Source organism: Hypanus sabinus, chromosome 4 (assembly GCF_030144855.1).
Source record: "Hypanus sabinus isolate sHypSab1 chromosome 4, sHypSab1.hap1, whole genome shotgun sequence".
Lineage (NCBI taxonomy): Eukaryota > Metazoa > Chordata > Chondrichthyes > Myliobatiformes > Dasyatidae > Hypanus > Hypanus sabinus.
Window position 1 is genome coordinate 180,339,303 of NC_082709.1, and position 27,524 is coordinate 180,366,826.

At 41.1% G+C, this 27,524-nt stretch overlaps 1 protein-coding gene across 4 annotated transcripts in view; it reads right to left on the reverse strand.

Annotated features, from left to right (window-relative positions):
• The window catches only part of LOC132393542 (amyloid-beta precursor protein-like), a 202,597-nt gene that overhangs the window by 57,912 nt on the left and 117,161 nt on the right, over window positions 1-27,524 (reverse strand). For all 4 annotated transcript variants that reach the window (XM_059968933.1, XM_059968932.1, XM_059968929.1 and 1 more), the window contains exon 6: window positions 10,240-10,421. In XM_059968933.1, coding sequence (XP_059824916.1) covers window positions 10,240-10,421 — 182 coding nt within the window. The remainder of the gene's footprint in view (window positions 1-10,239; window positions 10,422-27,524) is intronic.

Genomic DNA, 27,524 nt, shown 5'->3' on the forward strand with positions numbered 1-27,524 from the left:
GGAACCAATAACCAAGATTGATGATTTATTGGTGGGATGGAAATAGATGCACAACTCCACTATTTTGCTATCACAACTTGTAACAAAATTTTCTTCAGATTCAGTATTATTTATCACGTATACATCTCAACATACAGTAAAATGTGTTAACAACCTCTCTCATTCCTCTCACATGGGATAGAGAAGCATTGATTTTCTCTTTCATTTTGGAGAAGTGGGCCTTCCTGAGAAGGCCAACACTTCTCCGCTGTCCTTAATGACCTCATGAAGGAGTCACGATAGCATAGCAGTTATTATGATGCTACAAATGCTCCTCAAATGATAATCCTTATTATCTATGTATCGATTTTACTTTGTTGATATTAATAACAATAATAAAAAGATTGAAAAAGAAAAAAGATAATCCTTTAGTTTCCGGAAATATTCTCACGAATCTCCTCTGGACCCTCTCCCAATACCAGCAGATCCTTCCAAAGATACGGAGAGCAAAACTGCTCACTGTTCATAAGTCTTCTCGTTTTTAACCCTTTAGTTATCAAAACCTGGGTAGATAATTACTCATGGAACTCAGTGATACATCTATACTTCAGATTTCTACAAGAGGCAACTTCGAAAATTAGTAAGATTTGCTTCTAGTAATTCTTACATGGTTCCAAATAATTACATGCTGAGTATAAAAGCATAGGTTTAAACATGGCATTGAGGATTTTACCTGACCGCACAAATTCCTCCAAAATCTATTACAGGTTGAGTACTCCTTATCCAAAATGCTTTGGGCAGGAAGTGATTTGATTTTTGGAATATATAATGAGAATGCTTGGCATTGCCATTCCAGTAAGCAGTCTTTGTCCGACTCTTGTTGATCACACTCATGTATTTAACAGTAAAAGTTATAACTTAACATAACTTAACATCAACAAAATTAAACTATGATATGTACAGGGTAACAGAAGCAGCATTGGGAGAATACCTGAATTAGCTGTTGAACTGCAACAAACAACGGCAGGCTTTCAATCTCCACCTACAATGTTGTGCTTGATTAAAAGGTTACAAAACACAGTATTGTTTTTTTTTTAGTTTTTACATAAGGTGTAAAAACCATCATCATAGTTCTGGTGCTAGACTTCCCTGATCAGCAGACACTTCAAAATTTTAATGCCATGCCTTCCTAAATTTCTGCAACCAGCCTGCTGAATATTCACGATTACCTTCAATTTTCAGTTTAGGATGATAGATCTTTGCTTTTTTCATGATCAGCATACCTTTAAGTGGCCTAAAGTTCACTCTAATGCTGTCAAATCCACTCTTTCAATACATGGCCGAGATCTTCATTTCTCACTTTATGCAGTGTTTTTCAATTTTTCATTAACTTCTGTTCGTTACATATGCGAGGTCACTTCTTACTAGTGTGCAGAGACATGCACATTGCCTGGGAAACCTTCTCAGCATCTTCTGGAATTTTCCATCTGTGATATCATGTCAGTACAAAATTTTTTTTCGAACTTTGGAGGTTTTTGGATTTTGAAATTTCGGATAAGGGCTACTCAACCTGTACAAGGCTTTGTTTTGGCAGAACATTGTAACCTTCTTGTTGGTGCTAGTTTAAAAGCTGACTAGCTGACTCTCTGAGGAGTCAACAAGCAATTTAATGAAGTGCTCCAGCAAGAATATCATGTTCCTTTTCCATCAGATACAGTCTGCTGTCAGGCTCTACCTCTGCAGAACTGAAGTACCAGGTTTGAAACAAGGCTCTGGCAAGTGAAAGGTAAGCTGGGCGCAACGTCATTACCAGGCCTAATCATACTGGTCGGTGAATACCAAAGTATTAAGAAAATATATAACAATGACACTGCTCTTTCAGAGCCACACAAGTTGAGCAAAAACTCATATTTGAATCCTTAAGGTTGTTTTAATATTTTTCCACAAACATTTCTAAATCTGAAGTATAATGTAGCAGCGAGTTCCATGAATGTTCTATCCAGCTCTTGATAAGGCAAAAATATGAGGAAAGACTCATGACTTCTTACAAAGCAAAACCCAACATCATGAATGGCAGTGATGCTACACTACCCGATGCCTTTTATGCTCGCTTTGAAACAGAGAATAAAACCACGGTTATGAGGATCCCTGCAACATTCGATGACCCTGTGATCTCTGTCTCAGGGGCTGACCTCAGGTTGCCTTTCAAGAGGGCGAACCCTCGCAAGGCAGCAGGCCCTGATGGGAGTAACTGGTAAGGATCTGAAAACCTGTGCCAACCAACTGGCAGGAGTATTCAAGGACATTTTCAATCTCTCACTGCTACAGTCGGAAGTTCCCACCTGCTTCAAAAGGTTAACAATAAGAGTGCCCAAGAAGAGGAGTGTGAGCTGCCTTAAAGACGATCATCCAGTAGTGCTCACATCTACGGTGATAAAAGTGCTTTGTGAGGTTGGTCATGTCTAGAGTCAGCATCTGTCTCAGGAAGGACTTAGACCCACTGCAGTTTGCCTATCGCCACAAAAGGTCTACAGCAGACGCGATCTCAATGGCTCTCCACGCAGCCTTGGAGCACCTGCATAATGCAAGTACCTATGTCAGGATCCTGTTAACTGACTAGAGCTCTTTTCTACAGTCCTGATCAAAAAGCTACAGAACTGAGACCTCTGTACCTCCCTCGGCAACTGAATTCTCGACTTCCTAACCAGAAGACCACAATCTGTGCAGGTTGGTAAAAACATTTCCACCTCACTGACAATCAACACCAGTACAGCTCAGGGAAGTGTGCTTAGCCCCTGCTCTATTCTCTCTACACCCAAGACTGTGTGGCTAGGCACAGCTAAAACAGCATCTATAAATTTGCTGATGATACAACCATTGCTGGCAGAATTTCAGATTGCGGTGAAAGGGCATTCAGGAGCGAGTTAGTTGAGTGGTGTCACAGCAGCAACCTTGCACAATGTTAGCAAGACCAAAGAGCTGACTGTGGACTTCAGGAAGAGTAAGACGAGGAATCAGAAGTGGAGAGAATGAGTAATTTCAAGTTCCTGGCTGTCAATATATCTCTGAGAACCTATCCTGGTTGCAACATATTGATGCAGCTATAAAGAAGGCAAGATAGTGGCTATATTTCATCAGGAACTTGAGCAGATCTGGTTTGTTAATTAACGTATTCAAAAACTTCTACAACTGTACTGTGGAGAACATTCTGACTGTCTACATTATTGTCTGGTACGTGACTGCAGCACAAAATCAAAATAAATTGCATAAACTTGTAAAATTAGTCAGTTTTATCATGGGTATGAGCCTTTGCAGTATCCAAGATGTCTTTAAGGAGCGGTGCCTTAGGAAAGCAGCGTCCATCATTAAGGATCTCCACCACCCAACCATGCCCTCTTCATGCTGCTATTGTCGCAAACTTAGCGATTCAGCAACAGCTTCTTCCCACTGCTATCCAATTTCTAAATGGACATTGAACCCATGAATTCTACCTCACTACTTTTTTATTTCTGCAATACTTACTGCAATTGTTTTTCTTCTCTATATTTATTTATCATGTATTTCAGTGCACTGCTGCCGTAAAGCTAACAGATTTCTCAACGTATGCCAGTGATATTAAATCTGCTTCTGATTCTGAACAGTGAGCAGTTTTGGACCCTTATTGGAGGGAGTCCACAGGAGGTTCGCAAGGATAATTCCGGGAAGGAAAGGGTTAACACGAGGAGCATTTGATAGCTCTGGGACTGTAGTTTAGAAGAATGAAGGGGGAGCTCACCGAAACCTATCACCCTCCTCCCACCACTGAATTTTCTCAGGAGCTAACCTGTTCAAGCACCGCAGCAACATTTCATTCCCTGTCAGTGCTCTGGTTGTTGCCATGATTAAAGATAAAGAAATCAGCTTCACTTATCACATGTACATCAAACATGCAGTGAAGGTGTCACCCAAATCAAATCAGTGAGGATTATGCGGGGCAGCATACAAGTGTCGCTACACTTCCGCCACCAACATAGTATGCCCATAGCTCATTAATCCTAACTCATATGCCCTTGAAACGTGGGAGGAAATTGGAGCATTAGGGGAAACCCACACGGTCATGGGATGAACGTACAAATTTCTTACAAAAAGTGGCTGTAAAGCATTGTGCTAGCTGCTATGCTACTGTGCTGCTATGAGACGATTTAAGTCTTTTAATACCTTGCAGAAAGTTACCTTGCATCAATCTACTTAAGCTAGTAATTTTCCTTAAAAATGTATTACACAGTATGTTCAATAGGTTATCCAATCAGGAGCACCCTGCGAACAACCTGATGTATTGAAACTAATTACTATACAGTAACACTGGTCTGACTAAAACCTTTTAAAAACAAGCAGGCTGATAACATAGAACCTCAGCTTTTCCAAATTAGAATTGGTTATTTTCACAGGAAGCAGTGAATTTAATTCTAAGGGGAAACATCACAGATTATATAAATTACAAACGAACAAATCAAACCAAAGGCCAGGTTTTTTTCACTGGTTTACTTTACATTTTAAACACACAGAAATTTTTTGGGCCTACCTTAGTGGTTGGTTTAATTATTAAATGTGAGGGAGTAGAATTCCATCCTGTTGCTTTAGTAATTAAAACTTAATTTTAAAATTCAAAGTGTGACGTAATCTGATTTGTGGTTGTTCTTGACATTAGCACAATGCTTTTCATACCAGCGAGCCGCGTTCAGTTCCTGCTGCAGTCTGTAAGGAGGTTGTATGTTCTCCTCATGACTGCGTGGGTTTCTTCTGGGTGCTCTGGTTTCCTCTCACAGTCCAAAGACATACTGGTTGGTAGGTTAATTGCTCACTGTGAATTGTCCCATGATCAATCTGGGGTTAAATTGGGGGTTGTGGGACAGCGTGGCTCAATGGGCCGGAAGAACCTGTTCTGCTCTGAATCTCAATAATAAAATTAACAAATAAATAAAATTTGGCTCAAAAATAGCAACAGGCAAAGAAAGGCTGCTGAGCTGTGGTACATGCTCAATAAATTTTAGTGCTGCTGTCTGCCACCAACTGGAGCCTTAATAGTTATTCCACTTAGAGGAGAAGGTTTATGAAATTTCATCAGATCATGGGTTTGTAAAGTCGTTTCAATAATGAAAAAATAATGTCCACATTTTCCTTCATCTTGACATGCAACTTGTAATTGTCCATGTGGACTGTTCAAAGGATTCAACAATTCAGCGCTCTCCAGCCAGTAATACATAAAATTGAACAAAGATCCGCACTTTTTTGCTACATAATGATTTTTTCCTTTGTTTCCCTCATTCTTATGCCTTTAGTTGAAACACTATTGTAAACATTGAAAGTACTGATGGTCTATACCTGAGAGTGAAGAACGAGCCAATGTTTGACTGATTTAAGTGCCGGGCCAGATTGGAGAGATTGGGTACAGGCTGAATCGAGGCACTGGGGCTCAGGCCCGAGAGCGCGGAACGAGCTGAAGTTTGGCCAATTAAGTGCGGGGCCAGATTGAAAAAGTCAAGCTGTCGGGGCTGGAGGTCAGGAACGGGCCACTGTTCAGCTCGCTGCTTGGTGAGGTTTACTTGTCTCTGCACTGAACTGTGGTTGTGGCCTGCAACTAACCTGGACTGGCTGTGGCTAACTTTGTAGCTGTGAACTCACTTTTATGAACTTTAGTTCTGAATGCTATATGCTTACTTTTTTATTATTTACCCGATTTGTTCTTTTTTTGCTCACATTAGGTGTTTGATATTTTGTTTTAAAATGGGTTCTATTGGGTTTCTTTGTTTTGTGACTACCTGTAAGGAGACAACTCTGAAGGTCATACATAGTATACATACTTTGATAATAAATGTATTTTGAACTTTGAACTTCTTCCATTAATCTTAGAAGGACTCACAGATCAAATGCATGGAGAGTTTTGCAAAATGATAAAGTATTTCCACAAATTACTGTATGAGCCAAATAATAACACATCCAACTATCCACTTTAATATGAATTCCTGCACTCCAGTGATGTGTGGGTTGGCTAGTGTATTTGAAGGGAACAAGAACATTGCAAACAGCCAAACATAAGCTTTGAAAATTGCTTGTTGATAAACCAAATTTGCTCTAATTCTGCTTATTGAAATCCAATCCATCACAAAAGCTTATTGACAGAAAGTAAATGATCAAATGCTGAACGAGGAAATTACTTTCTTAGTTCCAAAGGTTAAAGCCTCAGAATCTCAGGGTTGTATATGGTGACATATATGTACTTTGATAATGCACTTACTTTGAACTTTAAAACCTCAGTGTAATCTCACTTGCCACGTGGATCATCACGTCCAAAGAGCAAACAGGGCCACAGTTAGTGTTGTGAATGGCTTATGGTCTAAATTCAACTGAGTGCTGAATTTGTTATTCTGCCATTTCATTGAATTATACAGAATGGGCCAAAGCCACCAGTGTTCTCTTCACTGGTTCTTTGAATTCATCCTCCAAAATGGAACAAATCTATTAAAATGACCCCAACTACCTTAATGTATCCTGTATCATCTAAAATACTGTCATAATTTTCCCCTCTGGTACTTTTTGTCGATTATAAAACCATAAGGCAATAAGATGTGTGAGTAGAATTAGCCATTTGGCTCTGCCATTTAATCATGGCTGATTTAGTTTTCTTCAGCCCCATTCTCTCGTCTTCTCCTTGACACCTTTGATGCCCTACGATCAACCTCCGCTTTAAATATACCAAATGACTTGGCCTCCACAGACGTCTGTGGCAATTAATTCCACAGATTCACCACACTCTGGCTAAAGAAATTTCTTCTTATCTTTGTTCTAAAAGATTGTCCTATTCCGAGGCATTGCCCCCTGGTCCGCAACTTTCCCACAATTGGAATAATCTTCTGCACATCCACTCTACCAAGGCCTTTCAATATTTCGTAGGTTTCAATGAAATTCCCCTCAGTATTCATCTTGTGATTTTTGACCCATTTAGCTGAGGGGATGGTTATGGCCTGCAACATAATTTTAGGCCTTGCCCATAATCTTCTTTTCTATGACAGAAACAAGCCACAAAGTTGAAATCCTAAACAAATAGTAGATGACATATATCATGCTCTATGGCCCAACAGCTGTCCTGCAAATGGTGCCTGGAATTGTATGCAAAACTTAAGCTACAGCCTAAACTAGATGTTTAGTATGATTGAAGGTCTGACAAGTGTTTACAGATTTATGTTGTAAGCTTTCTGGCAGGCTACATCATGACCCCGACATGGACAGGAAAGCAAGAAGCTACACAGAGTGGTAAATTCAGACAGGTCCATCACAGGCAGAGCAGTGCCCATCATCTGCATATCTATGAGGCAATATCGGGCACCTATCATCAGGAACCGTCAACATCCAAGCCAATGCAGCCGCAAGGCAAGAGGTACAAGGGCCCACAGACCCACAACTTGCAGTACAACAGCCTCTTCCACACTATCACCCAGTTCCTAGGCCAAACCATAAAATTTCCTACTACCTTGGACTATATTATTTTCCTCACTCTTATCCCAGCACGAGTTCTTTGTTTTGCACGCACAAGTAATCTATAATATAGGTCAATTTACATTCATTTGTGTGCCCTCGTTTTATAATGTATGGTGTTGCTGCTCCAACAAAAAGCTAATTGTCATAACATTCATACCAGAGTGGGGGCACTTTGGTCCACAGTGAAGTATAGAACATAGATAGACCAGTAGAGCACAGTAGGGGTTTGACCCATGGTGAAATATACAACATAGACCATAGTACAGACACTTTGACACACAATGTCGTGCCTTCCTATATAAACCTACTCGACACAATCAGTCTACCCCTTCCCTCTTACACATTCCACAACTCTGCACTTTTCTGTGTTCATGGAAAACTGAGTGGCTGTGAAGCATTACATTGATAGATCTACCTGTCCAATCTGAGATAATAGGCTCCTAGACAAAATCGCAATTAAAATGATTTAATTCCACTGCAAATTTTAACTGGTCAGTTAAGAGAATTAACAATTCATTGATTCCATTTTTAACTGAAGGGATAAATCTCATATCTTATAAGTGCCAAGTCAGATGCAAAGAGCAGAATCAGAACTGAATTCAGAGACCATAAAGGCCAAAAACAGAATAAATATTTAACATTTAACTGAGCCACTAGCGAGAAAGTGTAGAATAGCTTCTAGCTGTGCTCTCCTAAATAACCAATGATGTCATTAAGCTGGAAAGGGTGCAAAAACGTTTTAAGAAAACATTGCCAGGACTCCAAAGGTCTTAGTTATGAGAAATACTGGGCAGGCTAGGACCTCATTGCTTGGAGCGTAGAGGGTCACCACAGAGGTGTATAAAAGCATGGGGGACATGGAATAGAGGAACTTACTCAGTATTTTTACCCAGGGCTGAGCAATCAAGAAATAGAAGGCATAGATTTAATGTGAGAAGGTAAGGATATAAAAGTGACCCCAGGGTCGACTTCCTTACACGAGGGTGGCGTGAATATGAAATGAATTGCTAGAGAAAATGATAGTTAAGTTAACATTTTATAATAACATTTAAAGACATTTGGACAGGTACATGGATAGGAAAGATTTAGAAGGATATGGGCCACACTTGAGGGACATAAATTGGATAAATGCAAGCAGTTTTCCCCCCACTGTGGTAGGTGAGCCTATAACTAGAGGTAATGAGTTAAGGGTGAAAGATGAAATATTTAATGGGACTAAAAGGCTTCTTCACTCAGAGGGTGGTGCGAGTGCGAGCTGCCAAAGGGTTTGACTGCAACAGGTAGAGGATTTTGGGTAAGTACATAGTCAGGAGGGGACCCACAATAAACAGGTTGGCATAGAGTACTGGACCTATTGACCTGTTTCTGTGCTGCTGTGCTCTATGACTCACTCATGTCTGACACTTTGTATCATGAAAGTCATTATACCCACAAGCAGGATTACCACTATCAGCAAAAAAAAAGCTGAAATTTAAATAGTCTTGATGCCGGCTGCTGGGGGGGGGGGGAAGATCCTCCCTGTCATACCCCCACCCACCTGCCTGATAAAAGTTAGCCTTGATATAACCTGAACTGGCGCAGGACTTTTACTGGTTAATGCAGAACAGAGCATCAGGAAACAAATAGATTGTGACATCAGAGTGCTCAGTTTCTCAGAATAGCCCAAGGATAAAAACCCAGCAAATCAACGATTTAAATTCAATCTGCTATGAACTATAGATAGACACAATCCAAATGTCACGAGTGAAACATAACCAAAAATATCTCGCCACTTCTTCAGATCTAATGGTAGAATGCATTCTGAAGATGGCAAAGTTGAGTTAGCCAGTTGACTATTAAGTATAGTTTGCCCAAACAGATCTATGGCTCTTCCACACTGTAGTCAATTAAGAATACAGAAACGTGAATTAGACATTTAAAATCTACAATGATCTCAATGTCAGAAAGAGGATTCATTCCAATGACACATGACTACTTCCAACATTTCCTTTTATTCACTTCTAAATTGTCTATTTTGGAAAAAGTGCAATAAAACTATCCTACTCCTACCCCTTGTTCTAATCATATCCTTCACTCTAGTGGATGGCCAAGCTCAGTGAGCAAGCTATGAGACTATAAAACATGGGAGCAGAATTAGGCCATTCAGCCCATTGAATCTGCTCTGCCATTCCATCATGGCTGATTTATTATCCCTCTCAACACCATTCTCCTGCTTTCTCCCTTTAAACTTTGACACCCTTACTAATGAAGAATCTATAAACCTCTGCCATAAATATAGACAATGAGCTGATCTGCACAGCAGTCTGTGGCAGTAAGTTCCAGATTCACCACCCTCTAGCTAAAGAAATCTCATTTCTGTTTTAAAGGGACATCTACTGTGCCCTCTGGTCCTAGACACCCCACTCTGAGAACCTTCCTCACTGTGTCCACTCTATTCTATAGGTTTCAATGAGATCCCACATCATTCCTCTAAACCAGAAGAGTACAGGCCTAGAGCCATCAAGTGCTCCTCACACGTTAACCTTTGTATCCCCAGGATCATTCTCATGACCTTCCTCTGGACCCTCTCCAATGCCAGTACATCCTTAGATAGGGCCCAAAATTGCTCACCTTAACCAGTGCCATCATTAGCATTAACATAGCATTTAAAACAGTTTAAATCAATTCAACATGGTCAAAGAAACTGACTGTAACTAAGAGTTCACATCCAGTGACTGCCTAAAAAAAATCGATGGTCTACATTACCTCTCACAACTTCTTCAATTGCTTCTGTGGTAGTGGTGGTGCTGCTGGTTGTATGCTCGGTAGGATCCTCATACTGATCCTCAACTTCATCAAGGTCGTTGTCATCTTCATCATCAATATCGCTTTCCTCTTCCTCCTCCTCCTCCTCCTCCTCTACAGGTTGCTCTTCAGCTACTTTGTCACTGAAATTAAGTTTGGAATAGTTAATGAAGCTGGATTATGGTATCAATATACTTTTGCAATATAAATGCAATTTCTCTGTATAATCTAAGAGGCAAAAAAAGCAACAGTGCTCTCAGCCCAATACAACACAGACACACCCCTGCTCTCCACCAGGAGTATCCACAGGAAGTGCTGCCTCAAGAAGGCAACATCCATCATCAAAGATCCCCACCACCCGGGCCTGGCCATCTTTTCACAGCTCCTGTCAGGCAGGAGGTGCAGAAACCTGAAGTCCCACACCACCAAAGTTCAAAGTATGCATACATTCTACAACCTTGAAATTCACCTCCTTACAAGCAGCCACAAAACAAAGAAACCAAATGGAAGCCACAAAATTAAATACCTGACAAACACCCAACGTGGAGAGAGGGAGGGAGTGGGAGAGGGGGAAGGGGGGAGAGAGAGAGGGGAGGGGCAGAGAGGGTGTAGAATGGAAAAAACAAGTTCTGCAAACAATAAAACGAAGCAAGTAGCATTTAGCACAAAAGTGAACCCTCAGACATAAAGCCCAGAGCAGCCGGAGCAGACCCACAGCCTCAGCTCAGAACATAGCAGAGAAATATTGCTGAGCCCACAGACATGAAGCCCCGGAACAGGACCACAGTTTCAGAGCAGCGAAGAGTGAAGTAAATGTCATGGAGCAGAGAGCAGAGAGCAGAGAGCAGATCATTAGTGCCTCTGGTCCCGACATCCAGCCTTTTCTATCCAGGTTCAAGAACAGCTTTCCTTCAACCATTCTGTTCTTGAACCAACCAGCAAAACCCTAATCACTACCTCAGTATCATAACATTGTGGCCACTTCGTACTTTATTCTAGTTGTATTCTTTCTTTTATAAATAGTACACAATTTTTGTTTTTGCCAGTACCGCTTATCTAATGTTACATACCTGTGACATTGTTGCAAGCTAGTTTTCCATGGCAGTTCACACATGTACAATAATAAGTCTTCCTTACATCCATATGCCTATCCAAATGCCTCTTAAAAACCTCCAATGTATTTGCCTCTACCACAATACCATGACATGGTATAGTAGCACTGTGGTTAGACCATAACTTAACAGATTCGGTGACCTGGGTTCAATTCCCACTGCTGACTGTACATTTTCTCATGACCGCATGGGTCTCCTCTGGGTGCTCCAGTTTCCTCCCACAATACAAAGACATAGGTTAATTGGTCATTGTAAACTGTCCTGTGATTGTGCTAGGATTAATTCAGGGTTTGCCGACTCGAAGGGCAGGTAGGGCCTGTTCTACACTGTATCTCAATAAATAAAAAAATAAAAATAAAATACCAGGCAGTGCATTCCAGACATCCATGACTCCCAGTAAAAAAAACTTACCCCCCCACATCCCCCTAAACTTCATTTTTATACAGTGGATTCCAGTTTATTGGGACACATTGAGACCAGTATATCTTGGCCCAATTAAGCAGATGTCCCAATTAACTGAAGTTTCACAGAAACAGTTGGCGGGGGGGGGGGGGGGGGGGGGGAGAAAGACAAACTCGACTGTTTAACTAAATAACAATTTATGTATGTAATGAAATACAGAACAAATTAGTACCTCTAAAATAAAACTATGTATTAGTTCCTAATAGTTGTTGACAAAGTGTTCATCTGCCATGTCCTTTGCATGACTGCAAAATGAATTAAAATCAGTGCAAACACCTAGTTGGATCATGGACTGCCTCCATACAATGTTTTAGATGATGGTATTCTCCAAACCTTCATCTTCATTGGAGCATTCTAGATGACTGTCAATAACCTTTGTAATTCCTAACTTGAAGTAGTGACATTTTAAAATTTCTATTCCCGGTTGTTTCAGGCATCTCCAAGTCCGAATGATTGAAAGCGTGGTGAGCCAAGCAGTTTCGAATTGCCTTACTGCTCACTTTCCACCAACTATCAGTGACACAAATCACTGTTTTTTGACCACAAACACAAGCAACTGGTGCTATTTAAAAATTGATCACTGCAAGGATGGAGAACTGTCTAATGGCCACACAAGTGCATGTGACAGATGCTAGTTAGAAACTGTTCCGTAATAGTCTGTCCCAATTAAGCAGCATAGTGTCCCAAATAAAATAAGCTTCCACTCATGCTAATACATTACCTCAAAATGTATTTTCATTGTTAGGTCCATAGAGGTAGCAAATCCCGGGTACTGACAGATCACATGGGTTGGAGGTCCATGCACGTCTGGGAGTTGCGCCTCGAAGGTCAAACCTGAGATCAGCACGTCCAAACATTGGCAAAATATGGAGAGCAAAGTCAAAGGTCAAAGTCCAGAGCACAGCAGGTCTGGAGGTAGAAGCCTGAAGGTCAAAAGTCAGGAGGTCTTAGGTCACTGGGGCCAGAAGTCTGTGCGAGTCTGGAAGTTCAAACTTGTGACTGAACTTTACCCCAGGATTTGCCAAAGTTGCATGCCTGACGTTTGCAAGTCTGGGTCGGGAGCCAGGCACTAGAGGCCTAGAGGAGGCCTGTTCTAGGGTTGTTGAGGAGTGGGTGGGAGAGGCCTGTTTTATTGTTGTTAATGCTATTGTTGAACATTGTGGAGATGCTCTATTGGCACCAGAATGTGTGGTCACACTTGCGTGCTTTCACCAGCACGTCCTTGGGTGCGCTGGTTGTTACTGGAAAATATTACTGTATGTTTCTATGCACAGTACAGCACATGCAATGAATAAATCTGAATACTGAAAATCCAAATACACTGAATTTACACATTCCCCATCTACTTTATATCTTTTATTTTTCATAAAGGTATGTCAAATCTCAAATGAGAAAATCTGCAGATGCTGGAAATACAAGCAACACATGCAATATGTGAACTCAGAAGGCCAAGCAGCACCTATGGAAGAGAGGGATCAGTCAATGTTTTGAGCTGAGATACTTCATCAGGACCAGAAAAAACAATGTAAGAAGGTGGGGGTGGGGAGGGGAAGTAGTACAAGATGGCAGGTAATAAGTGAAACTGGAAAAGAGGGAGGAATGAAGTAAAGAGTTGGGAAGTTGATTGGTGAAAGAGATAAAGGGTTAAAAAAGGGATAATCTGACAGGAGAGGGTAGAAGACCTTGGAAGAAAGGGAAGGGGTAGGAGCACCAGGGGGAGGTGATTCAATGGGCAGGTCAGGATATAAGATGAGAGAAGGATATGGGTAATAATGAAGGGGTGGGAGCAATTACTAGAAGCTGGAGAAGCTGATGTTCAAGCCTTCAGGTTGGAGGCTACCCAGATGGAATACAAGGTGTTGTTCGAGATATCGATACTCATGCCATCGATTAAATCTGCTCACTTATATTATAGTTTTCTACCATTCCCATAAGACATGGGAACAGAATTAAGCCCGCTCATGGCTGATCTACTATTCTTCTCAATCCCATTCTCCTGCATTCTCACGATATCTCTGATGGACTGACCAATCAAGAACCTATCAATTTCCACTTTTCTTAATAATAGAGGTTAGTATTGTTCCAATGAAGGTAATTAGGGTAACTGGGTCTGGTCTCCTTCTTTCTATTCTACCCCCCCCCCCCCCAATAGGTATGATATACAGTATTTGTAACTTTACATTCACTGGGAAGCTTACAGAATCCAGGGAATTGTGTAAAATTATAAACAATACACTATAGCTTTTTTTTTAAAATAGGAGGATGTAGGCCATGAAAGTAGAGTTCCATTAATTTCCCTAGCACTTATTCTCCAGGGATATTGACTGTTTTAAATTCCTCCCTGCCTCCCGACTAACTTCAGTGCTGTTTAACTACTGAATGTTTGCACAGGTCTCTGCCATTTCCTTTTTCCACATTAATTCCCCAGTCTCATTCTCCAATGGACAAATGCCTAGCTGCTCCATTTTAAAACATGGAGATGTTCTTCTTTTTATATTCCTAGTTAGTTTACTTATACGACAAAAAAAATAAATGAAGTCAGCATTTTGCGGCTTGCAAAATTTTTTCAACCTTGGGGCCTGCCACCCACCCTTACAATGCTGTCTTTTCTTTCAGTGCGATCCTTTATTTAATTCCTCAGTTGGCCATAGGTGAGTTTCAGCCCTTTTGCTCCTCTCAATGCAACTTAGAAATACCACTGGTATACATACTTAAGAATTACAAAAATATTTCCTTCAATATCTCGCTGTTTTTTTTCTCCTGTTTAATCTGCTTCTCAGTTCACTTTAGCTGACCCTTTCTTCATGTGTTTGTAACTGCTTTAAGTTTAAGACTTTAACTTCAGACCCGAAGTTACTCGCTGTAAAACAGAATGCAAAAATAGGATTGTTGATCATTCTTTCCGGATTGATTAATCCGGTCTCATTATAAATGACCAGATCAAAAATAGACTCATTATTGGCTGGTCCCACAACATGCTGCAAGTATATTCCAAGAACTTGTCCTTAAGACTACCGTTGCAAATTTGATAAATGTATCTGGAAGAACTTGTCATGATTAATAGTTCCTTTCTGACAACCCCCCCTTTATTTCTTGATTTAAAACTTACTACAGGTTTTAGGTATAGTTATGAGCTTTCTAATCATGCCATCCCACTCCTGCCCACCACTTTGAGTTTGACCACCCTATGGCAAACTTTCCCTTTGCTAACTGCAGTTTAGGGTCTGCAAAAGGAATTCCAATTCATTAATTCTGGGAGCAAGTTACTCAAGCAGCAGAACTTACGGCTGTCAAACAAAAAAAAAACAGAAGGGTGGTAAGTATGAAAATAAAAAACTGGATGCTAGATTTGAAATATAAACAAATGCTGGAAACACTCATCAGGATGTGGAAAGAGAAACAGTTATTATTTCAGATTCAACACAATTAGAGAGAGTCAGGGAACGCTGACTGCTGGAGGAACTCAGCAGATCAGGCAGCATCTATGGAGGGGAATGATGGAGTCAGTGTTTTGGGCCGAAATCCACCCAGTCTTGATGAAGAGTCTCAACCCAAAATGATGACCGTTCATTCTCCTCCATAGATGTTTCCTGACTTACTGAGATCCTTCAGCATCTCGTGTGTGTGTGTTGCTCTGGATTTCCAGCGTGTTCCTCAGACATTTTGCCAATTCCCAAAAACTGCACTGCTGCAAGAACACACGGATAAATGCTCTCACTGTGCTCATAGATTAGTTCAGCAGTGGAGGTGGGAAGGGGGAAGACAGAGGGGGAGTGAAATCATACTTGCAAGGCTTCTCCGCTGAATAAGGTCAAGCATTTTGTTGATGATCCCAGTATTTAGTTCCATTTGTAACCACATGCCAACAAAGTGGGAGATCTAATAGCTGACCCTGCATTGGTAAATTAATTCCTAATTGTAACACCCCAATTCCCACCGTTGTCTGTAAATAGTCTGTATGTTCTCCCCAAGACTGCATGGTTTTCCTCCAAGTGTTCTGGTTTCCTCCCTTAGTCCAAACACATATTAGTTGGTAGGTTAATTGGTCATTGTAAATTGTCCCATGATTAGGCCAAGATTAAATCAGGGGATTGCTGCGCAGTGTGGCTCAAAGGGCCAATTCCATATTGTACCTCAGTAACAAAAATAATATTAAAAATACATGTTGATTAGATTTTGAGGAAAATTTTATTTATTTAGAGATACAGCACGAACAAGTTCTTCCAGCCGAATGAGCTGCACAGCCCAGCCACCCACCTATTTAACCCCTGCCTAGTCACAGGACAACTTACAATGGTCAATTAACTTACTAACTGATCTTGTCAATCCATTTGCAAAAGATGATGATGTCTCCCCATGTGGTGACAAAACGTTTGCAAATGGATTGCCAGGATTGGAGAACAACGCAATACAGTCATTAACCACCCAAGCTACACACTTCCCAAGTTATTTCCAACCTGCCAACCGTATGTCTTAGGACTGTGGAAAGAAACCATAGCACCCAGAGGAAACCCACGGGGTCATGGAGAGAACACACAAACTCCTTACAGATAAGGCTGGAATTGAACTCCAAACTCTGATGTCCCGAGCTGTAATAGCATGGTGCTAACTGCTATAACCATCATGGCACCTACAAGATCCCATGTTAAAGATGCTGGAAATCTGAACCACAAATAACAAACCATTTAATCCCCTCCCCATCCACACTTTCCCTTTCTTGTGGGGTAATTGCCATTTACAAATATTAGATAGATACCTTATCGATCCCAAAGGAAATTACAGTATCACAGTAGCATTACAAGAGCACAGATACAAATATTAGAACAGAAGTAGAAAGAATAAAAAATAAATTACTTCAGTCTAACAGGAGGGGGTCATCACTTCCCCAGCTAGAGGTTGTCTCATTATAGAGCCTAATGGCCGAGGGTAAGAATGACCTCATATAGCACTCTTTGGAGCAGCGCAGTTATCTTAGTCTATTACTAAAAGTCAGCTATGATCTTACTGAATGATGGAGCAGGCTCAATGGACCAGATGGCTTACTCTTGGTCCCATTTCTTCTGTTCTTATGTTCCTCTGCTCAGCTAAGGTGGCATGCGGAGGGCGAGAGACTGTGCCCTGAATTGCCAGAATTTTCCATAGGGTCCTTTGTTCTACCACCGCCTCCTGTGTGTCCAGTTTGACTCCTATAACAGAACTGGTCTTTCTAACCGATTTATTGAGCCTGTTGGCATCACTCGTGTAGATGCCATTGCCCTAGCACACCACCACATAGAAGATTATACTGGCGACAACAGACTGGTAGAACATGTGAAGGAGAGGCCTGAATACTCCAAAGGACCTCAGTCTCCTCAGGAAGTAGAGGCGACTCTGGCCATTCTTGAACACAGCCTCTGTGTTGGTGCTCCCCTCAAGTCTGTTGTCCAGGTGCGTCCCCAGGTACTCGTCAGGTCCTCACCACATCCATGTCCTCACCATCAGTAGTAACAGAAGGCACCTCCTGTATATCAGTGAGACCCGACGTAGATTGGGAGACCACTTCACTGAGCACCTATGCTTTGTCTGCCAGAAAAAGTGGGATGTCCCAGTGGCAATTTTAATTCCACTTCACATTCCACCATGTCAGTCCAGGGCCTCATCTACAGTCGCAATGATGCCACGCTCAGGTTGGAGGAGCAACACCTTTATATTCTGTCTGGGTAGCCTCTAACCTGGTGGCAAGAATGTCAATTTCTTGAACTTCTGGTAATCCACCCCCCCTTCACCATTTCCCATGCCCCTCTCTCACCTTATCTCCTTACCTGCCCATCTCCTCCCTCTGGTGCTCCTCTCCCTTCCTTTATTTCCATGGCCTTGTTTACTCCTATCAGATTCCTCCTTCTCCAGCCCTATATCTCTTTCATCAATCGACTTCCCAGCTCTTTACTTCACCCATCCACCTAACCCCATTTCACCTATCACCTTGTATTTCTTCCTCCCCTCCCCCACCTTATTACACTGACTCCTCATCTTTTTTTTCTCTCCAGTCCTGATGAAGGATTTTGGCCCAAAATGTTGACTGTTTACTCTTTCCATAGATGCTGCCTGGCCTAGTGAGTTCCTCCAGCATTTTGTGTGTGTTGAGCCTATTAGAGATGCTCTCTTTATTCTAAGCAGCTTGTATATGGAAAACCAATTTGCTCTTCTCACTTTCCCCAGTCTGATGAAATGTGCTGGACTACAAATATTAATTGGTGCCTGACCTTGAACACTTCCAGCAGGTTGTCAGATGTTCAGCTGGTTCAATGCTTGCATCAAGTTTAATTACCCTTCCAGCCAGTCCCAAGATTAGTGAAATCCAATAAAAACCTATAAATTTGAAAACTAAAATAAAAGCATACATATTCTCGTACCAACCCGCAATTCCTGTTAACTAGTGTAATCATCTGCCAAATTAGAGGGTCTTGCAAAAAAATCACAAGTATTAGAGTATTTAATTTAGTATTTAGAATTTAATTAAGAGTATTTAGAGTAAATAAGAGTATTTCCCAGCAATCTCTGGCCCAGTTTGATCTTATGAAAAAAATGGGTTGATGGATAATTTGATTTATAGATGGAACAAAGTCAAAGTCCTGTCCCGAGCCTTTGAGGCTCATCAGGCTGGTGCTTATGCCGGTTTTTGTGGTGTGAAGCGACTGAAAGTATGAGACTTCCTCCCCTATGAGACTATGACCAGTCTATCATGAGGTTGACCCCCCAGCATTTTTTTGCCTGTTGGGTAGACTGGAACATTGTGTGGTTAAGTGATTTGCTCAAGGACACACGGTGCCTCGGCTGGGCTCGAACTCATGACCTTCAGGTCACTAGTCGAACACCCTAACCACTTGGCTACGCGCCACACTATAGATTGATCCATTTGTATTATTCAGACAGGAAAAGAACTACTACTCTGGAGTGTAGGAGAACGAGGGGAGATTTGATGGAGGTATACAAAATTATTAGGGATGTAGTTTGGATAAAAACAAGAAAGCTTTAACTTTGGGTGAACAAGAAATCATAGATTAAGCTTGAAAGGTGAAATTTAAATTTGAAATTTATTCATGCGCAATCCATATGTATATTTTATCCTTACTTTCCTAAATTATTGTGTGTGCCGTGTACGATGATGCTTTACAGCCTGGTCCGGAGAAACATTGCTGCGTTTAATGCTATACATATATATGGTTAAATGACAATAAATTTGACTTGACTTGATGGCAATACTTAAGAGAACTTTAGGCAAGTACATGGATAGGAAAGTTATAGAGGGCTATGTTCCAGGTACAAGTCAATGGGACTAAGCAGAATAACCAGTTCAGCAGGGACTAACTAGATGGGACAAAGGGCCCATTTCTGTGATGCAGTGCTGTATGAGTATGACTCAGTGTAATTGAAGAGCCATTATCAAATCCATCTAAAAGCTTACACACATTGAATAGTTCAAAACACTGAGTCTTGGATGGCAGATCTCATTTAATTATCCAACAGTGACTGAGCAGTAGAAGATGGCACTAACAGTAAAGAGATTGCCTCAATTGTAGCAAGGCACCATAAGCAGGCAGTTAATTAACTAGTAATTGCTTTAGATTGTATTTTTTTAAATTGCATTATTTTAACTGAAGTCTCTTTAAGGAAATATAAAACACTTTAGATTACACCAAATGCAAATGCTAGTCTTTCCATAGGTAGAATAAATCATGCAGCATGAAAAGTACATATTAGTCAAAGGCTTTGAATATTTTATTGCAGTGTAATGAGTGTATTTGCATCAGACATATTCTGGAATAATATATTGCATTCATACCAGTCTCTCACAAGGTCAGTATCCAAATGCACGGCCTGCAAACACAATTACCACATTACTATTTGCAATTTCATGCGCTGAGCTCATTAACATCTCTGCACACATCGTAATTTAAAGGTTTTATAAGGCACTGAGGGTTTATAAGGCATTGATTAGAAGATGCTTGGAATATTATGATCAGCTTTGGGCTCTCTAACAAAGAGAGGCCAGAGGAGGTTCACAAGAATGATCCTGTGAATGAAAGGGTTAATGTACGAGGAATGTTTGATGGCTCTGGACCTGTGCTTGCTGTAGTTTGAAAGAAAGAAGGGCAATCTCATTGAAACTTATTCAATATTGAAGTACCTAGATATATTGGATGTGGAGAGGATGTTTCCTATAGCGAGGGATGTCCAGAACCAGAGGGCACAGCCTCAGAATAGAAAGAAGGACATCCCACGAGAAAAGAGATGAGAAGGAAATTCTTTAGCCAGCGGGTAGATATTTGTGGAATTCATTGCCACCACAGATGAGTGTGGAGGCCAAGTCATTGATTCTATTCAAAGCAAAGGTTGATAGGTTACTGGCTAACAAAATTGTCAAAGATTATAGAGAGGAGGAAGCAGAATATGGGTGAGGAAAAATAAATTAGCCATGATCGAAAGGCAAAGAAGACTCAAAGGACTGAATGACCTAATTCTATTCCTATGTCTTATAGTCCAATCTTAATCATCGGTATGATCCCACAAGATATAAAGGAGCAAAAAGCTCTTTCGAAAACAAAATCAAGAAGAATTAGCCCTTGAATCAATTTTAATATCTCTTCTCAGGTGGGTAAGAGCTATCTCAAAGCACTGTTTTAAAGAGCAAGGGTGTTCTTTAATCAATTAATAACCCTAAAAAGGATTATCTACTTATTAACCCATAGTACTGATTAAAGGCGATTTGACAAAAGCACACAATCTTTCAGATCGGAAAGTCATGTTCCAGCACCCACTACCTGAAAACATAACAAGAGATTCGACTTCAACTTTAGAGTCATAGAGTAGTAATAGTGCGATCACTCGAGTTCAGAATGATGCTCTCCAAAAGGGTTGTTCTTCCGGTGATTGTAGCGGCCGATCCAGGATCCATGTAACCCAGGATGTTAGGATGGATTCCCTTAATGGAAAATGCCTGTGTATGACTTTGGTTTAATGTGAGAACGCTGATGCGCGGGCAGTTACCTCACAGTCCTTGACAGATTGGGATCAGGGTTCGGTGGCATGGCGTGCATGACGATTTGGGACCCTTTAGATATGATCTACAGCCTTTCTTTATTGAGAAAGGCTTACAGTACCTCTCAGGCCTCTGGTATCGTCTCCCCTCCCTATACATGGGAGACAAGGCTGAGATATTGTGACTGAAGTCTCCCTCTACCAACTTTTAGGGATACAGTCTGTTCCCAAGGTCTAATTTTTTTTCATGCGACATAGTTACCTTTGATCTCTTACTTCCTAAACCGTAGAAGAATTAGGAGATGTGATAGAGATACACAAAAATATAAAGGGTATAGGTAGGGTGAATGCATGCAGTCTTTTTCCCCTCAGGCTGGGTAAGAATAGAGCTAGAGGTCATAGGTTTAGGGTGAAAGATAACATGCATAAGGGGAAAGTTCTCCACTCAGAGGGTGATATGAGTGTGGAATGAGCTGCATGCAAGTTCAACGGCAACATTTAAGGAGGGTGTTAGTCCCGGTGGTGAGTCAACGTGACTGGATAGCATGGACTAGATGAGCTGAAGGGCTTGTTTTTGTGCTGCTGTGACTTGCCTGTCAGGAATGATCGCAAAGTTGGGATAATTTGAGGTGGAACAGAGTCATGGATACAGATGACAAGGAAGGGGGGATGACTGAGGAGTTTGTCTTCCAGTGCGAACTGCCCTCCCCCTCGATAAGTTCACCTACATTGTTGGTGCTGAGCGGAGTGTTTGGGCAGTAGAAGGCTGGAAGAAATTTCATGTCACGGTCATCAGCAAACTGCTGGAGCTGCAATGTTCTTTCCAGCCACCATCTGTTCTTTAAGTCATGGGTTTTCCACTGGACCTTTAGGTACCAGCAGAGCTGCCTCTTTTCCATCCTGCTGCAATGAAATTTCCCATCCATCAGTACCTTTCATCTGCACTTAGTTGGTTCCTGGCTCTCCTCGTCTTTCTGGTCAAAACTGGTCCTGACATTTTCTTACAGAGAAGTCAAGAGCATCTTCACAAAGGCAAATTATGGTGGACTTCCAACAAATCTGTGTGGATACTTACCACCATGTCAGTGTATTGAGGTAGTACAAAGGAAAACAATAACAAAGTACAGAATAAAGTGTAACAGATACAGAGAAAGTGCAGTGGCAGCAAATAATAAGGTGCAAGATCATAATGAGGAGGATTGTGAGGCCAAGTGTCCAACTTATTGTATTAGAGTGCCATTTAATAATCTTATCACAATAGGGGAGAAGCTGTCCTTACGCTTGGTGATATGTGCTTTCAGGCTTTTGTATTTTCTGCACATAAATTAATGGATTCCAATGTTTGTATCAAGGACAACACCATGAAAAAGGAACTGGCTACAGGATATAGTACACCATGTCAGAGATTTGTTTCTCTTTCAACCCTAACACTGAAGTGACGTAAAAGGACCAGTCTGTCTGGAATGTGGGCCAGTAAGGATCGAAGCCCTTCTTGGGTAGGTGTATAGCCACAATAGTGGGGATGTATGCACTGATGATTGTAGCATGCAAGTTCCATAATAAGCCACAGGATCATGAAATAGTTGCTTCTCCCATTGAGGAAGTTGCTGAGAAACCAGACTACCTCATCCACAACAGCAGAGCTCACCCCATGAAGAAGCTCCAATGGGCAGGCCCTGTTTTTTGCAACTCTGACGCTAGACTCTCCACACTCTGCTCCAAAGCTCTGTAGCAGAAGGGCATCCCCAGGTGGAAAAGACAGAAGGATGCTCTCAAAGCCTCCTTGATAACATGCATACATTGGGCAGCACAGTAGCGTAGAGGTTAGCATGACTTTATTACAGCCTGGGTATCGGAGTTCAGAGTTCAATCCCGGCGTGCTCTGTCAGGGGTCTGTACCCCCATGGAATGTGTGGGGCTTCTCCAAGTGGTCCAATTTCCTCCCACAGTCAAAGATGTACCAGGTAGGTTCATTGGTCGTTGTAAATTGTCCCATGATTAGGTCAGCATTAAATTGGGGTTGCTGAACGATGTGGCTCAAAGGGCTGGAAAGGCCTATTTGGCATTGTATTTCTAAATAAATTAATAGATACACCTCCGACCACTTTCGGGATCTGTGGGCCACATAATGGAGAAGCAGCTTTCTGGATGGCTTTCAGAACATTGAGTCCATTCATCAGGAGAGAACAGATGGAGGAACAGATCAAACACATAATTAAAAAAAAACCTGTCCTGCCAGGCATTTCTTGCATACCAAAGCCTACAGAAACCACACTGACCTGTCACTTCATAACCTGTAGACTTAATCCCTGAACCCCAGAAACCAGTTAATAAGATTACCAACAATAACCTGCTCTCACTATAGCAAGTTCACAACCTGGAGACCAGATTAAGGTTAAGATCTTGGTCAATGCCAGCATGTTCTTTGATACTTCGTATACAATGACAGATGGTCTGAATATTTCAACAGTTAAGAATCCCTTCAGGCCTCAACACTATTATTCAGGCATTAATAAGGCACCAGACAACTGACATTTCCCACTTGTGGTAAGGATCAATTACATATAATCATTATGTCAGAGCTTAGTTGATTGCAGGCAGTGCAAGAACAGGGATGGTATTAGGATTGGTATAGTTTTATTGTTGTCACGTGTACCAAGATGCAGTGAAAAGCTTATCTTGTACACTGTTCACTCAGATCAATCATCACAAAGTGCAGTGAAATAAAACATTAACAAAGGAGAATGAAGCGTACGAGCTGTAGACAAAATGCAGTGCAGGTAAACAATAAAGTGCAAGATCAATACAAAGTAGATTGTGAGGAAGAGGGTCTATCTTATCACACCAGGGAACTATTTACTAGTCTTATAGAAGCCATCCTTTAGCCTTGTGGTAACGTGCTTTCAGGCTTTTGTACTTCCTGCCTGATGGGAGAGTGCAGGAGAGAGAATGGTACAAGAAGCATTATTATGTGTCCCAATCTGAGCTGACTAGATGTTGACCTCAAAAGCATCAAAAGCCTGGCTCAGAGTTGCAGACCTCTTCCCAGAACAGACGGATTCCTGTGGCAATACAGAACTAGGTGGTCAACACAAAAAAAATAACAAAAATACATAATAATGGACCTACAAATTCAAGACGATAAATGCAGAAAATGCCAAGAGAAACCAGAAACAATCCCAGCACCTTACTGGATCCTGCAGCAGTTTAACTCAATCTGATTAGTCACACATGCACAATCAAGAAGCAAACATCATTCACTACAAACTCATAAAAGAAACCATGCTTCACTATAAACGCAAGCCTGATCCAGTTTTAGAATCAGAGACCCACAAATTATATAGCAATGCAGTATAAACAAGCAAGAACAACTTACCTAATAGCTATAACACACACAAAATCAATAGGTGAAAAATACCAGAAATATGCTGAATTAAAAGAGGAAATTGAAAGACTTTGGAACATGAACAAAGTTATACACTGTCTCAACAGTGTTACTGACAACTGGTATTATCTGAAAGGCACTACACAATAGCATTAAACAATTAGGGCCAACACAGCACTATCTATATAAATCTCCAGGAAGCCACAATGCTAAACACCACTAGAATATTCTGAAGGAAGATCTGAGAGCTCAAGCAGGAGTATAAAACAAAAGTTATCCTGTGATGTACTCTGGTCAAGTAAGAGAACTTTAAAATCCATTCTAAAAGATAAAGGAAGCCACTGCAGGCAACACAAACAAAACACTGGAGGAACTCAGCAGGCCAGGCAGCATCTGTGGAAAAGAGTACAGTCAACATTTCGGGCTCAGACCCTTCAACAGGTCTTGGTCTGCTTGGATTTCCAGCATCTGCAGATTTTCTCTTGTTTATGATTGGAAGCAAATGCAGAGTAGCTAGGATGGGAGTGAAATGTTCCCTCTCCCTGATTTTAGTTAGACGTCTAGCAGTGGCATTCTTAATGAGTTGATGACTTCTGCATCTTGGTGTTAGAAACAGGGTAGGCAGAAGATCACAACCTCATCGTGGTTTGGAGGCTTGCATGCCTCAATGACCTGGTGAACTGTGCTGGTTGGGATCAGGGCTTCATGTGTTGGGTCTTGTTTGGGTTACCCATGCCAAACAGGTCAAAGGGTAGAAGCCAGACTGAGTGGTCCACTGATCCTCCAGGTTTGGGGGTTCAACTCAGGGCTAACAACCCTGACTGAAAAAAAAAATTGTACTGGAAACAGCGATGAAGAATCCTTCTACATCTGAGTGCAAAGGTATTCCTGCATCTCCAACTGGGACTTGCATGGCTGATAGTAGTGAGAACCAAGAAGAAGCTACTGGCACAATGAAGGAAGGCCTGAACACTACCAGAGATGGAGAACTTTCGCTGCTGTTCTAAATGCCAATGGCATAACGGGCTGTAAAAAGAGGAACCAGAAATGCCACCAGTTTGAGGTTTTTTTTTAATCCACTGGGTATCTTTGTTTGGATTGGATAATCTGCCATCTGGAAGTCACTTCTTAGAATTGTATCTCTGTGAGAACTACAACTGAGAAGTTCCTGAGATCAACAATTTAGTATTGGTGACTGGTGAAAAGTTTTCTGATCAATAAGCACACTGCTTTGAAACTGGTCACATTTTCATTTTGATGGAGGCTCTCAGCAATGAAATGATCTCATTTAATACTAGCATTGATTCACAGAGGAATGATTATCACATTTCAGCTGCTATTGAAAATATGTCCCATTTATTCTGAAGACATAATCTGTTAAATCACAGTAATGAAATGGCTTACAATTCAGTCTTGATAGCAGAACATTTACTGAGTGGTTGTTGAAGAACAGCGCTCTGAGACCCAGATAAACATATCCATAAGCAGCATCCGCGCTTGCATGGACACAATGTTTTTGAGTACTTGACCAACATTAAAATTATAATGTAGCAACAAATTGGGCATTAGCAATATTTAGTAAAAAAAAGCATATGATGATGTCCTATTTAAGGTGCTGCTTGAAGAATATACATTCAAATTCCAATTAGTTTTATTTATGACATCAGCATTGAAATATACAGTGAAATGCGTCATTTGCATTAACAACCAAAACAACCCCTAAGGGTGTGCCGGGAGCAGCCACAAGTGTTGCCACACATTCTGGTGCCAACATAACATGACCACAATGCTTGGCAGAACAACACGGAACACGACGAGCAACAAACAAGATGCACTCCTGTCTATGCATATACATTCTCCAACCCCGCAACAGGCCATGCCCACACTCCAGCCTCCAGTGGGCTCATATGTAAACAGTCCAAATGAAGCCTAATACCTGGGCATTAAAACAATAACTACTCCCCAAATGGTCAAAACTAACCCTAATAACTAGGCCTGAAAAATATACCTATTCCCTTAATAATGAGGTCCAATAACTGGAAGCTAGAAGCTTCACAGATTTTCTGTAGCAGTTATCAAAACATTTAAATCTGGTTGTTTTATAAATTAATAGTTATCACTGCAAAGTTGTTATCCTTCTAGTCGGAGCTAGTATTTGTCTAAGTTGACCACAACTTCTTTAATTTTCCTTTGTTCATTTTCTGCTCTTGTAACATGCAATAATCAGCTGTAAGTAACAAGTAGTATGGCTCGTTCTTAACTTCTGAATCTCTGCATCACGAAACCGCCAGATCCAACAATGACGAGAATACGAGGGGTGATTGGTAAGTTCGTGGCCAATGGTAGAAGGAGTCAATTTTAGAAAACCTAGCACATTTAATTTTTAAACATAGTCCCCTCCTACATTTACACACTTAGTCCAGATGTCATAGAGCATATGGATCTTGGAACTCCAGAAATGGTCCGCAGCAGGGGTGATTGATAAGGTCATGGCCTAAGGTAGAAGGAGATGAGTTATTAACTTCAAACTTTCTGCATAATCACTCAAAGAGTTGACCTGCATGTGCATGTAACGACAGCTGTATAACTCATCTCCTTCTACCTTAGGCCATGAACTTATCAATTACCCTTCTGTGGACACTTTCTGGAGGTCCAAGATTTGTATGCTCCATGACTGCTGGACTATGTGTGTAAATGTAGGAGGGGACTATGTTGGAAAATAAATGTGTAAGGTTCTCTAAGATTGACTCCTTCTACCTTAGCCCACAAACTTATCAATTACCCCTCAGATCCATAGAACAAAGCAGAGAATAGGCCCTTCTGACCCTTTGAGACATGCCGCCCAACAATCCCCCAATTTAATCCTAGTCTAATCATGGGACAATTTACAATGATCTGTTAACCTACCAGTTGGTACATCTTTGAACTGTGGGAGGAAACCAGAGCATCCTGAGGAAACCCACATAGTCACAGGGAGAACGTACAAAGTCCTTACCGACAGCGGCAGCAATTGATCCTGAGCATTATGTTAACCACTCTGCTATTGTGCTGCCTCATTTTATAAATTATTGCTGGAATTTTGTTACCTTGCTAGTTTTTGTATTGAATCATAAATTCTACTTTAAATAGAGGTATTTAAAATTATGAGGGGGATAGATAGAGTTGATGTGGATAGGCTTTTCCATTGAGAGTAGGGGAGATTCAAACAAGAAGACATGAGTTCAGAGTTAGGGGGCAAAAGTTTAGGGGTAACATGAGGGGGAACTTCT